This window comes from Quercus robur, chromosome 7 (genome assembly GCF_932294415.1).
Source record: "Quercus robur chromosome 7, dhQueRobu3.1, whole genome shotgun sequence".
NCBI lineage: Eukaryota > Viridiplantae > Streptophyta > Magnoliopsida > Fagales > Fagaceae > Quercus > Quercus robur.
This window is the reverse complement of record NC_065540.1, coordinates 39,093,801-39,108,752: the sequence shown is the minus strand read 5'-3', so window position 1 is coordinate 39,108,752 and position 14,952 is coordinate 39,093,801. Positions and strand designations below refer to the sequence as shown.

The window sequence follows — 14,952 nt, the reverse complement described above, 5'->3', positions numbered from 1 at the left end:
AGATCTCATTCCTCTTTCTACCTTATAAGGGATGAACTAATGGAGTTAAGAGTACCATTAGTTTGCAAAATCACCCAACGCAAAGAGACAGAAGTTTATTTACTTCAAATCCCAATTCAAAATTTCCAGAGATTGTTACATCCCAGTTCTAATATACGGGCTCTTTAAACATTTATCAGAAGAAAAATCACCCAACGCAAAAAATCTAATAACAGAACAGATAAGAGATAACCCATAAACTCCAAAATCAGATATTACTTAACACCCATTTGGTTACTGAGAAAATTAAGGCACGGAGAACAAAACCCAAAAGTTAAATCCAGTATTTTTCCAAGATTTTGAGCCTAATAAGCCTCATTTGATTTAGTTGCACTATTTTTTTTTCCCCCTAAAACCGGGAAAAAAAATTAATTTGTTAGAAAGAGGGCACAGTAAGAAAAAGTTAATACAAAATGAGTCTTACAAATAGAGAGAGCCTAGGGAATGGTGAGGGAACACTGTGGGGTTGGTAAATGTAAAGACAGGTCTGTACACTAGTAGTTCAACTTGGAATGAGATTTGTACCAGAAAACCCTAGGATGAATGGTGCAAAATGGTTTCTGGTATTCATTCAGTAGTAAGTTGCCTGTTAATGATAGACTATCCACACTATACAGAGTTTGCTAACTAGGGGTAAACGAGAGATTAGTGTGTTTTCTGCAGAAGCCAAATTGGGTAGAAACCATCGGTTTTTGAGAGTTTTCACTAGGACATTATGGCAACAAGTTTTGAAATTGGATTCTTTCACTAGGGGATTAAGGGAAAAAGGTTTCAAATGAATCTATGTAAGACTGCTTCGGCTGCTACAATCTACCATATATGGTTGCAAAGAAAGACTATGAATCAAAATCGCAATGTCAAGATAGAAGGCATTTTTCAAGCCATTTAAGATGATGTTAGGAGGAGGGTTGGCTTTTTTTTATTAAAGAAGACAAAATTGCATCTGCTTTCGTTCAGACTTGCATTTTGAGGAGAGTCAGCAAATCAATTCAACAGATTATTGGCAATTAGCATGCTATACTAATTTATGCAGCTTTACAGCTCTCTCTGAACAATTTACTTACCAACATCATTTAAACTGCATTTTCAGATGTTGTAATTCAAATCCAGAACATAAGATAAATAGATTCACAGAAACTTAAGTTGATAGCAACAGAACCTTACATATTCTGGAAATTAGTTTAATATTTTGTCCTGCTTACAACCAAAATGCCAAATTGTATTTGGTCACCAAAGAAGTCAAAACCTCTTCAATTAAGCCAAACAACATTAGAGAAATCAAAGTACATAAACAGATAAGCTAATAAAGACTTGGTTTAGGAACAGTACACTGGACCCGGTCAGATGGTAACATGTGTCCAAAAGTGGACACATGTTATCATCTTAACGGTCCGGTGCCTAGACACTAGACCTAAGCCTAACCCAGCAAATAAAATGGAAAATAAGCTAATATTGCAAAGTAGGTGTTACCCAAATTGGTCGAGAATAGGAAGAAGGGTTGTCCTCACCGAATGGAAGGGGTTGAATAACTCTAGTTGCCATGTCAAACACTCCCACATCACATCCTCCATATGCATCTCCAGGGTACGTTTGCCAATCCCAATTGTCGTCTGTGAAGTAGATGCTATTACTTCTACTAGGGATGGTGATTGCAGGACAGCACCAGGAGTTGCCATCACCAACAAAAACAGCATGATCTTCCAAGTCTGTCACTTCCTCCCAAGATGATGCATCGAAGTTGAACTTGTAGTTGGTATTCTGGTTTGTAAGCTGGACACATTCTTGAGCTAGCATCTTGTATATATATGGTTGTGTTGCTGTGAATCTATTTGTCTTGTGTTCTGGCTTTCAAATAACAAAATCTGAAAATTCAATTTAGATTATATTTGTAAGTAGATTGTTTAAACAGAGCCCTAAAAATGAGTCAATTAGTCTAGCATGCTGATTGCCAACAACTTTTGTACTGGTTACCCTCACACACCCCCCCCCCCCCCCCCAACCCCCCCCCAAAAAAAAAAAAAAAAAGTGACTCGGGAACTAAAAGCAGATGCAATTTCTTCTTTTTAACAAAAACCAACCCTCCTCCTAACATCATCTCTAACGGTTCGAAAATGCCTTATACATTGTTATTGCCACTATGAATCCTTTTGTTTGCAGCCATAAATGGTAGATTGTAGCAGCACAACCAATCTTACAAGCTTCATTTGAAACTTGTTGCCATAAACAGATGATTTCTACTCTAATTTTGCTTCCACAGAAAATACATAAGAAGTCTTCCTTTTATCCCTAGTTAGCAACTCTATATAGAGTGGAGAGTCTACATACTGATGTATGAATGCCAGGAATATCATCAGGAAACCTTACCATCTGCATCTTTCATCCTATGTTTTTCTTGTGTAAATCTCATTCCAAGTTGAACTATGAAGTTTACTGGCCTGCCTTAGAAGGAATTCAATTCATATATAAAACCTTCCTCCCCAGGTCACTTGATGTTGTGAATTTTTGTTGTTACTGTTACTGTGAATCTATTTATCTTGTGTTCTAGATTTAAATTAAGGTCTATTTGAGATTTGTTTATTTTGCTGAAACTGAAAACTTTTTGTTGAAAGTACCGTAGGTAAAAGTAAAAGTTAGCTGAAATAATGAAATAATATAATGAGACCTATGAATAGTATCAAAAAGTGCAATGGGGTCTCTGAATAGTAGAGAAAATAAGTTGAATATAAAATAAGCTGGCTCTAAATTTAGAGCCAAATGCACATTTAGAAAATACTAAACTAAGTTTAGTTGAAATTAGTGACAAGGTTGTGCCCAAAAACTGAGTAAATTAACTGATTGCTTGTTTTTCTTTTGTTTTTGGATGTATGTAAAGAAATAAACCAGAATATTATTTAGGTGAATCAAAAGAAGAACATAAATCTTTTCGCAAAGCAGAAATAACAGGAGGAAGACAAGCCAAGGAAAACACAAAAGATATGTAACTTACAGCCCATTTATGAAGACTGAGATATTAGTCAAATTACAACTTCCAAAAGGCCTTGCTAACTCCTTTGAATCCGCCACTAGGACTGCTATTTCTCACGATACAGTATCCATAATAGCATTGATTGCATCAATGCAAAACTTTGAATATCCCTCCCCTTGAATGAATGCTTTGAAGTTTCTCTTCTTTTGCAATTTGCCTTTGCCTCAACCACCAATTTCAATAGTGTTGGTCTAGACGAGAAAGAAAGTATCATCTACTCCATTATTCTAGACAACGAAGCCATGACCTCAGTTAAATCATCCTGGATCCCGAGAATACAATTCTCCTGAGCATATATAAATACCCATTTTAAGCGAATTTGACGGTGATAAAATTAGCCAAAAGAAAAAGGCTCTCGTTACTGTTAAAATCGGGTTTAATTGGAAATGTTGTATAATTAACCTGCATTTTCTTTTAATGCCAATTTGAGTATGATCAGCTCAACTGAACCTTTCCGTTTTTATAATTTTATTGAATGATTAAAAAAAAAAAATTCTGAGTCGTATTAGACGGGAAATCATAAGAACCCAAATAAAAAAGCTGTTGATGAATGGTGACCACATAATTGATCAAGTGCCTATTTTTGGCAAATTTCTTCCTCCCCTAAAAGCACTAGCATTGAAAAATGCTAAAGGCATATTTAAGGCATTTTTTACATTTTAGAGGACAAAACCACTTGCATCAAACAATGCTAAACCACAATATTGTAAAAATTTTTGCAATAGTGCTACAGTACAATTCTAAACTTAGAATTGTACTGTAGCACAATGTTAAAAAAAATATATATATTTTATTCAGTCCGTTTTTTTCCTCACAGCCCACAATTCTTTTCTCTCTCTTCCTTCTCTTCTCTTTTCTCCATCTCTGCTCTTTCCTCTCTATGGACCCGACCCAAATGCAACCTCTGCTCTCTCTTCCTTCTCTGTTGGGTCCGGTGTTTGGGTTGTGGGTCCGGTGTTTGGGTCGTGGTTGGGTTGTGGGTCCGGTGTTTGGCTCGTGGGTGACAGCGTGGGTGTGGTGGGTGTTGTTGATCGTCGAGCTGGGTTTGGTGGGTGGATCGGTTGGGTTGATCGGTGGGTGGATCGGTTTGAAACAGTAGATTTGTTGATCAGTGGGTGGATCATTGGTAGCTCCGGTGATGATATTTTTTGAATGGGTTTGCTCCGGTGGGTTTCAAATCGGCGGAGCTACCAATGATCACCGGTGGGTTTGTTCATCTCTCATCGTCGATCGGCGAGCTGGGTTTGGTGGGTGGATCGGTTGGGTTGATCGGTGGGTGGATCGGTTTGAAACGGTAGATTTGTTGATCGGTGGGTGGATCATTGGTAGCTCCGGTGATGATATTTTTTGAATGGGTTTGCTCCGGTGGGTTTCAAATCGGCGGTGTGGTGGCCGCTGTTGGCTTTGGTTTGATGGTTTGTGTGTGGCTGTGTGTGGGTCACTGTGTTGGTTCTCTTTTTTTTTTTTTTTTTTTCTGGCTATGACCGGTGCTTAAAGGGGTTGTGGGTGGTGGTTGGGTCCGGGGTTTGGGTCGTGTTTGGGTAGTGGTTGGGTTGTGGGTTGATCGGTGGTGGGTTGATGATATTTTTTGAATGGGTTTGCTCCGGTGAGTTTCAAATGGGCTAGGTTTCAAATCGGCGGTGTGGTTTCTGATCGATGGTGGGTGTGGTGGCCATTGTTGGCTCTGGTTTGATGGTTTGTGTGTGGCTGTGTGTGGCTCTGTTGATGGGTCTGTGTGGTTCTGTGAGAGGAGCTGGTGCTAGAGGTTGAGGGAGGCTGAGGAAAAAAAAAAAGAAACAGTTGGAAAGCCTAGGAAAGTAGAACTGAAAAAAAAAATTGGTTAAAAAGAAATAATAAAAAAAGATTAAAGAATAATATTTTAATAAGAATAGAGTTTTAGGATGTGGGAGATATTGTAAAATGGGATGGTATAAGTAATAAAGTGGCTTTTTGGGATGGTATAATAGTATAGCATAGCATTTTTCAATGCTAATGCTCTAGCTTTCATTCACGCACAGCAGACCTGGCTCCATGCAGATTAGTGTGAATTTTCAATTCCATTAATGAGGCCAGTTGGTGCTTTACTTGACCTTCTTATCATTTTCTCAAGTTTAAGTACGTTTTTGGCAAGTTCGTTCCTCTGTGTAATGCACTTCATTGTTCGTGCGGCAAAAACTTGTTCTTGCATTAATTATTCCACAATGATATCGTTGATAGTGATTAGTTTTATGAGAAGTGTACCATCACTTATGTTTATTATCCAACCTCTTTTGGAAAGGTCTATAGTTATAACTGTTCTTTTATATCTGTTATCGGTCAAATTATGCCTAGCTCCCAAAGAATTAAGTGTTTTTTTTTTTTGGATTATATATCATCAAATTTTAACCTACATCAAATTAAGACACCAATTCGCTTTTTATATAGATGGGGTTTGAAACACAAATCTCTTATTTGACAAAAAAAAAATTTACCTAAAAATTAAGAGTTGGCCCAAATGATTGATTCCAAAAAAATAAAATGGTTTGCTAGACCAAATTTATAGTCCCTTAAAAAAAAACAATATATCTATATCTAATCTCCAAAAGCTTTCTTGGGTTAAAAAAAAAGAGTCAGGAAAAGCTTTAAAACAAAGAAGATCAAAAGAATAACCACCTCCATTTTTTAAGTGTTGTGGCTGATGATTGCTGCCATGTCATCCAAAATTGATCCCCAACCATTGACCTCAGTGCTACCAAAAAGAGCAAAGCCGAGCCAGCAGGGACGACTGGACAATGGGGCACCCCACCCCCTCCCCACTTAAAAAATAAAATCTTAATTTAAAAAAAAAATACTAAATAGTAATTTGAATGTATTTTATTATCTTAATGTAGTTATTAAGGAAAAAATAATAATCTTATATGCAACCTTAGAATTATCAACTGGTATATATTAATATTATTAAAACGTCAAAAAAGAAAAAAACTTCTACAATGATATTTACTTAACATTTTTTTTTTCCAATAAACCCACCATTTAATAGTTGGAAATGAAATGAAATGAAATGAAAGCTAAGATGCAATGAATAAAAATTGATGATTTTAAATTAACTTAAAAATAAAAATGTCATACAGTCTCAAGGTGTGCATAGAACATTTTAAAAATTCCAAATATATTATCATACATTTAAGTTAATTAAATTTAAAAATTCCAAATATCTGGTTGACGGACAGACCCAGATATTTTAAAAGTTCTCTATGTAGGGTAGTTAGCGGAAACCAAAGTCCTGCCTTCAGCATCTGCTAGTACACTCCGACACCTTCTACCCCGTCGTAATAACATTTCTCCGATACATAGGGTAGACGGATTGAAATGTAGTCCGGAATTTGGAAGTTAGCCCTAAATGTGCTGAAGTGTTTCTACTTAATGACGGAAGTGAATTTATGCACCGTCCACTCTGGTAGCATGATGAACTCCCTAAGTCCATCAGCACCGATGACGGGTCCCAATGGTTGATCCTCGCCGTCATCAGACGTTTCTTCTACTTCAACCATCTCCATATCCTCATTTGTTGAGGACGAGGAAGAGGCGGACGGACTCCTCTCTTCGCCAGGACTCTTTGGGTCTTTATGACCAGACGGGTATACTTCCTCGTATTCCGCCCCGTCATGAACTACCGACTGATTACTTGACGCACTAGACATTACCTACAATTGACGACAAAACCTAAGACTGACAGATCTAATAGTGACTGACGGGTGTGTAGGTCTAGCAAAATGTAAGTACAAAATGCAAGACTTGAAAAAATAATAATAATAATAAATACTCACCGCTCTAAGTAACGGAAAGTTGACGGTTGTATAGTTGACGGGTACAGATGTTCAACGGCGCTCTGACAAGGTTGACGACGGCGCTCTGACAATATGTTTTCGCTGAAAATTGTAGAAATAAAGGGGGAGAGGTGTGTTATATATATGAGAGATGCACGGAAGACGAAGCGATGCTTCAATCCGGTACAAAATCCAATCAAAAAGTGACACGTGGCATGCCTCATAAATGCTTGACAACCTGTCAACATATGTTCGCAGTTCATGTCCCCTTGAAGAACCGTCAACTTCAAGAAACCTCAACTGTTAACTTCAAGAGTCTTCAACCGTCAACATAAACAATCTTGGACCGTCAACATAAATAATCTTGGACCGTCAACCCCAATTAAAATTTAACCGTCACCCTACTGGTCCGACCGCCTAAATCATGACGGACCATAGGGTGAAGGGGGCAACTGAAGGGGTAAAAAATAACATGACGAACCTTCGCTACATTGGGCCTGACGGATCCGAGCCCATGGGTCGGTAATAAAGGAGAGCCCAGGGCTTGGCATGACTTAAAATACTTGTGGCACACGTTTGAAATCCGAGAGAATCCTAAAGGAAATCAGAATACTAGTGCAAGGATAATTCTAGAAGATACACGCTTAATGAAAAACCCACTCTACAAGGAAATGTTTGCCCATCACGTTTGGGATTGCTCAAGTAGAGTCCTATAAGGAAAAGACTTCTAAGTCAAGGATGAGAGGTCAACCTTCTACTACTATAAAAGTCACAATACCCTCACAAATCAAGGTACGCATAATTTACCCTCTTTAGCACTCTAGAGTTGAGAATAATTCTAACTTGACCTTCGGAGGGTATTTGGCCGACACCACACCAATGCCCTCTGCGAGATCACTTCTTTCTTCTTGCAGGTTGTTAGTTTAAGCGAGTGTGAATCGTGTAACTCACTGGTGATTTTACGGCATCATCAAAAACAAACTGAGACAACTAAGATTAGAAAGGAAGAATAGGGGGTATTTGATAGAGTAGTTTACGATAGAATTTTTGTAATTTTTTGAAATATATGTGAATAAAAATGTGTGTAATGTTGTTTAAATGGTAAAAATGTGAATTTGAAATTAGAGAACAAACAGATAGAGGGTCCGTTTGGATGCAGCTGAAAACTGAAAACTGAAACTGAAAACTGAAAAACACTGTAGCAAAATAATTTTTAAATGTGTAAATAGTACCGTGGGATCCATTTTTAATATTTTTTTTGAATAAAGTGATTATGGGTCCCATGAACAGTGCTCAAACAGTGTACAAACAGTAAAAGTTGTCTCCCGCACAGTACATGAACAGTATTTTACTGTTCATTCGCAAAAAAAAAAAAAAAAAAAAAAAATCTTAAACGCAGACGTGCGTTTGGGAAGCGCAAAACGCGCTACCCAAACGCACTCAGAGAACAAGAAAAAAAAATAGAGAAAAAAGTGTGTGAGTGGTTCAAAAAAAGATAGAGAACAAGAAGTTGACACAGAACAAGATAGGGGACACGAAACACACATGCAAGAACAAAGGGCTTTGGGTGGAATGATGATGAGTGCAGTGGCAGTGCAATAAAAGGAAAGTAAAGTGATAAGACGTTTACACCTACTACCACAGACAACTGAGAAAGCTAGAAGTAAAGATACTATCCTGGTTTAAAACAAACAACCGGCGAAATAAAGTCAGAGGAAGAAAACCGGCGGTTACCCAAAGGGAAAACGCTCTCAGCTAGAGAGAGAAAAACTTAAGGGGGTTGTTGTCAACCAATTTTTGCTCCCCAAACCTGTTTGCCTAGATCAACGTCCAGATTTTTGTTTTTTTAATTTTTTTTATAGGACATCAGTTCAGATCGTGCATCAAATACGTTGTTTTTGATGTTATTGTGCCTGAGAGAGTAAATCGGGCAATGGTGATGGTAGCATCGTTTGTGGCGGCATCTGTGGTGGGTTGCTGAATGTGGAAGTTAAATTCCAGCAAAGAGGAGGTTATAATTTAGTTGTCATTGTGTGTAGTGAGTTGTATTGTTTTTTTTAGTAAGATGATAACGTGGCATTTATTTATTGGTTTGTTAGGTGGCGAAAAACATGACTTTTACTTCATGACCGTACCCAATTTACACTTGACAGACAGAGTTGAACGTCGTTCTAAAAAAAAAAGAAGAAAAATTGAACGTGGAGATCTCCGCCATCTAATTTCTTTTCCTTCCTCCCGCCCAGGCCAAACAAAGAAAAACAATCAGAAGAGATGAGATGAGAAAATATGACAGCAAAAGGTAATCTAAAAAATTTTCTTCTGTCTTTATTTTCATCCTCTTGGTTCATATGTACTACTCATATCGGTTTTTTTATGTGCCCTAAGTACCAGAGCAATCAACAGCACGGCAAGCCATCACGATCGATGATAGTCAGAGAGAGCAAAGGAACCAGCAGTAGAGAAAGCAGAAAGTCAAGACAGAAGCCAGTGGAGGCAAATACTATAGGACAATAGCAACAGGAATCTGGAAACCCCCCAGATCTACGAGCTTCAAAACCTTCACTTCCCAGATCGGCCGTTGACACACCACCTCTATACCCAAAACCGTCACATATCACCGATCTAGGCACTTAGATGGGTGAGAAGTGAGATCTCCGTACACAAAGAATCACACCGCCGGAGATGGTGGTGATCGATGCCGGAGAGATCTCAGATGAGAGCGGTCAAAACTGTGCGGGTCGGGTTAAACCGATACAGTCTGTTCGCTGCCCTACCCGGTTCTATAGGGCCAGAGTTGGGCCGGGTAAGTCTCAACAATGTTTATCATTTCTTTATAGCTTCATGTTACGCACAGCCAACAAGCCCAGCCTTGAAAAGAAAAAAAACTTGGTCCAAAGCCTTCAAATTCAGGCCACTCAAATCAAAATTAAAACCCAATAAACGCAAGAATCTACCAAGCTTTTTTTTTTTAATAAAAGCGGCACAAAACCGTTAACAGCTTTCCTTCCTCAAACTTCAGCCCATGCAAGATTTCACCATGTAATCTAATTTTACATCTATAAACATTCTCCTTTTACTTGGTGTCTGGTGAAAATCTTTCAGTTCATATTTTAATTCACTGAGAAAATAAACTAAATAAAAAATGAAAAGCAAATTACTTTACTAAATTTATTATGAAGTATTTTTTTCTACCCGAAATCCCTAGCAGCCATTTTTTCTTTCCTATTTTTGGTCGAACTCGTCGGATCATCTTGTGTCTGAATCACTTTCAGACTTATGCTGTCTGTTAGCTCCATGATGAAATCGGTCAGTGATTTGCCTTTACTTGACGTCTTCATAGTCTGTGTTTATTTACAAGTTGCTTTCTTTATTACTCTCATTCGCCGTAATGTGATTACTTCTCCATGTAGTCGATTAACTCTGTTTGTGACGTTGGTCATCATCACAAATCTGTCTCCAATCCATGTGGAAAAGGACGTGTTGTTTGAGTTCTTCTTTTTAACAGCTTTAAATAGCGCTTCATCTTTTGTTAGCAATTTACCGTCAATTATAATTCTCATCCTAACTGATAGAGCACTCATATATATTATTCATCCTCTTATGGAACTAATATTTCTAGTTTATCGATATTCTCCTGTCGTTTCAAATGATATTCTAGAATCCAATCAATCTCCAGCTTCTAGTTGGAATGAACTCCCTGCAAATATGATCTGTGAAATTGCAAATCTACTACCTAATTTTATGGATATTAAATCGTTGCTAGCAGTTTGCAAACAATGGAATTCTGTCAAGCTAGAAACTACAAGGCGTCCATTCCCATTGCTTATGCTTTCCGAGACATTAAACACCAATTTGCGAAGTTTCTTTAATCTCTGCGATAGCAAACGCTATCAATTAGAAATATCTACATTTGGAGGAAAACATTGTTGGGGATCCCCACATGGTTGGGTTGTGACCCTGAATCCTAATTCTAAAACTCACCTTGAGCACCTTGAAAAAGGAAAACAGATCACTCTTCCATCACTAAACACAATTCGAACACTGGCTGCTACAGAAGAGTGGTTTTACCTTATTCACAAATTCATTCTTTTTAAGCAACCTTCCCATGAGTCATTTTCCTTGTCATAGCAATTTTCGGCCCTGTGAATAGCTTTGCTTTTGTGAGAGTGGGCGAAGGAGCAGCTTTGAATAGAAGAGGACAAGATGAGTGGGTTCTTGTTGCCAATCCAGATAATTTCAAATTCAAGGATGTTGCATGTTTTAATGATCAAATATATGGACTTTGTGACAATGGCATGCTGGTGTGCGTTGAACTAGATGCTCCTTGGTCAGCTGAGGTACAAATTGTTTCTCCTCATCCAGAAGATGTATGGGAACCCCAGAAACTATATTTGGTGGAGTTATTGGGAAATCTTTTTGGGGTTTTTCATTACAGTTATTATTATCCTTCAAAGAGGAGGCACGAGACTGTATCTTTTTTGAAGTAGATCTTGTCATCGTTGAAGTAGATCTTGTTACTTCTGAAATTGCTATTCCTTGTAGGAATGCACCAGGAATTGCCATCACCAACAAAGATAATATGATCTTCCAAGTCGCTTACTACCTCCCAAGCCCTCTCATTGATTTTGAACTTGTAGACCAAAAAACATACAGTCTTGTGCCTCATCTTCAAAGGAAAACGATGTGTATCGAAAAACCACAAAAAGATTTTCCGATGACTCAAATCAAATATAATTTTTGGGGTTTTTTAACATCATGTGGTTTGGAAGCAATAACTTGCACTTCAGCTGACCCAGGAGCATCAAGAACAAAGTGCACCAGCATGCCGTTATCACAAAGTCCAAAAATTTGATCTTTAAAATGTACAACATCCTTGAATTTGAAATTGTTTGGATTGTTGACAATAGCCCACTCACCATGTCCTCTTCTACTCAAAGCCTCTCCTTCTCCACCTCTACTGGAAGCCACTCTGGCAAAAGCCAATTGATTCATTGGGCCAAAAATAGCAGAAACAAGAAATGAGAACTTATGGGAAGGGTCCTTGAAAAGATTGAAATTGTGTACAAGGCGGAACCACTCTTCTCTAGGAGCCAATCTTCGAATTGTGTTTAGCGGTGGAAGAGCAATCCCTACTCTTTTAATCAGGTGTTCAATGCGGATTTCATAATCAGAACTCACGGCTACAACACAACCATGTGGAGACCCCCAACAGCGTCTTTCGCGAATTGAAGGTAATTCTAACTGATAATGTCTTCCGTCACACATATTTAAAAAGCGCCGTGGGCCGATATCTATTGTGTCGGAAAACATCAGCCATGGCCACGTAGGTCTTTTAGTTTTCATTTCCAAACAAGCATCACGCCAAGGGTTGCAAACAGATGAAATTGCGCTAATATCTTTGAAATTAGGTAATCGATCTACGATTTCGCTGATCATATCAGCGGGAAGATTGGACCAGTTTGGAGGATGGTGTTGATTGGATTGAAACAAACTGTGCGAGGTAACCAGAGGAGATCGATCATCTAGAAAAATTCTATCTCTTGGAGGTTGAATAATAAAACTAATAAATCGATCAGCTACGATAAAAAACAAAATTGAAACGAAAAAACATGTAAAATCAAACAAGGACACTTCTTTTTCAGCTTGAACAGGGGATAGAGTTGAAAGGACAAATAAATTTACAAAAAAAGCTACTCGAAAGCTTGAAGAGGAAATCAAGAAACGACGGGCTCGGATGAAAGTGACAAAAAATGCAACTTGGAAATGGACAGCGAATTTTAAAAAGTCGTCAGGTAAATCACTTACTGACCTCATGATGCTCGCTAGGTGAGCTGTGTATGAAGCGAGGCAAGGCCAGACGAGGAAGAAGGAAAAACGGATCGATACAGACAACTGAAGCCAGACAAGGCCAGACAAAGAAGAAGGCACGTGCTTGCGGGTCGTTTTTTTTTTTAATTTGGTTTTTAATTTTTTAAGCCTTTAGTTTGGACCAAGTTGTTTGTTTTCCAAGGCTGTGGGCCTGTTGGGTCTGTTTGTGTGATTTATGGACTGATCGACTTGGGCTTTGATTACAAACATATGATAGACCGGGTTGGGGCTTACCCGGCCCCAACCCTGTTCCACATCCAACCGGGTTGGGGCACCATTTCAGCGACCGACCCGACCCACACAGATCTGAAAGGCAACACTAGGACACCCTCTCCATATCCACCTCTCACCGGCCAACGCTGCCGTTCGGTGGGGATGCCATCTCTCTCTCTCAAATTGGTACATCGGCATCTAAAGTAGACCCCCCCTCTCTCTCTCTCTCCACACAGCCGCCATAGCCAAAGCGGTTGATTGTCTCTCTACGGAATTCTATCATAGCTCCTCTCTTGGTGCCTAGATCGTTGGTAAGGGAAGGTTTTGGGCATATAGGTGGTGTAAATGGAAGATCCATGAGTTGGAGATTGTTGAGATCATGGATCTGATGGGTTATGTGTGTGTGTGTGAGTGTGTGTGTTTTTTTCAACATCAATATATGAGCCCATGAATGACTTACTATTATTCTGTTGAACCTTCCTCTCCATACTTTTCTGCTTTGTCAAGGCTTCCACTGCTGGTTTCTTTATGTCTGATTATCTGTCGGACGTCAGTTGTGATTGCTTGCCTTTGATTTTTGGTGTTGCCAAACGCTCGCACAATCAAAATAAAAATCATTTTTAAAAAATAAAACGATAAATGATAATAAAGAGGGAGAAAGAAGTTTTAGACTACCCTTCGCCGTGATCTGATCTGAGATTGGACACAATAGTTGTTGTTGATCTTCTTAGATCCCTTTCTTTTTTTTTTTGATAGATCTTAGATCCCTTTCACTACTACAGGTTTGATTGGATTTTCCTTTCTCTGAAATTTCTTTTCTGGATTTATGTTTTCCTTTCCGGGTCCTCTAGAGAAGTGATGAAGCGAGTAATAAAGAAGCAAATCAAGAGCTTATAAGATTTGAGGAATTTAAGGGAGGTATAAGATTGGAAGAAGGTATAAGAAAGGTTTTCTGGCTAGGTGGGAAGAAGGGAGTTTTATTGCCCACTTGGTAGAAAGTATCAGAAAGTTTTCCACAGAGGTACAAGATTTCGATAGATGGTGGAGATTGATAATTGAAAATAAATCTCAACCATTGAATAAAAAAATTAAAATTGTTCCAATAAACGTCGTTTTCACGGTTCACAAGAAAAATTAAAAAAAAAAACGTTGCTTTCACATTTTAAAGACAGAAAACGACGATTTCAAGGTGCGGGCATCTGCCATCATATTCAGAGGTAAAGGGCCCACATCTTTGTCACCGTATACTTAAATCAACGGTTGAGATCTTTTGAATCGAAATATATTTTTAATCTTTCAATTTTTTTTTGGAGAAAAATTTCACTTTAAACCTCATAATTTAAGGATAATTGGAATTAAATTTTATAAAATAAAATATTTTCTTTTTATAGTTTAATAGTTGAGGTAGAAAATTTTCAACCTTGAATTCTTATGTTAGAAAATAAGTTAGATAAAAATTAATGAATGTGGGTAATTTTTTTCTTTTTAGAAAAAATGAATTCAAGTAATTTGAATCTACTGAGTATAAAAACATCTTAATCTTTATTTATATATAATATATAGTCATAAAAAAAATGTAAATCAGTGGGCTTTATTTAGTTAGGAATATAAAAATTTTAGTTTTTTCTTTGAGTATGTTTAGTTGGAATGAAAAAATAGAGTGGTGAAAATTTCTTTTTGTTTCGTTTAGAAAAAGTGAGAGGACAAAGGAGGACAGAACTTGTCTACGTCTTCTCTTTTTCCTTTTTTTTTAACTGAAAAAGCTCTATGTAGTTTGCTAATCTTCTTATTCTTTGGGTATAGTCTGTTTTTATTAAAGGTAATAAGTTGTTATTTGTTTTAAGTTAAATTAATCATTGAATTTACATTTTTGCCAACCAATAACTGCTGGTAATAACTTTGGTGCGAGGGTTGAACTTGATTGGTAGAGGTGGTGAAGTGGAGGTTAAGAAGGGGCTAAGGGAGGTTTATTTTTTTTACAGTATTAAAAAAAAAAAAAAA

The 14,952-nt window shown here is 37.8% G+C and overlaps 1 protein-coding gene and 2 long non-coding RNA genes across 3 annotated transcripts in view; 1 reads left to right on the top strand and 2 right to left on the bottom strand.

Annotated features, from left to right (window-relative positions):
* LOC126693366 (uncharacterized) overlaps window positions 1-13,414 on the bottom strand; it is a 43,286-nt gene extending 29,872 nt beyond the window's left edge. The window contains exon 1 of the mRNA XM_050389321.1: window positions 11,474-13,414. Coding sequence (XP_050245278.1) covers window positions 11,590-12,684 — 1,095 coding nt within the window. The 5' untranslated portion in view covers window positions 12,685-13,414 and the 3' untranslated portion in view covers window positions 11,474-11,589. The remainder of the gene's footprint in view (window positions 1-11,473) is intronic.
* Window positions 1,183-13,543, bottom strand: LOC126693373 (uncharacterized). The gene is made up of 2 exons (XR_007645319.1): window positions 13,412-13,543; window positions 1,183-1,901 (listed from the first exon to the last, which is right to left on the bottom strand). It is a non-coding gene; the product is annotated as an uncharacterized LOC126693373 (long non-coding RNA).
* Window positions 8,318-9,984, top strand: LOC126693370 (uncharacterized). Its single transcript, XR_007645316.1, has 2 exons — window positions 8,318-9,169; window positions 9,256-9,984. It is a non-coding gene; the product is annotated as an uncharacterized LOC126693370 (long non-coding RNA).
* Window positions 13,544-14,952: the final 1,409 nt, after the last annotated feature.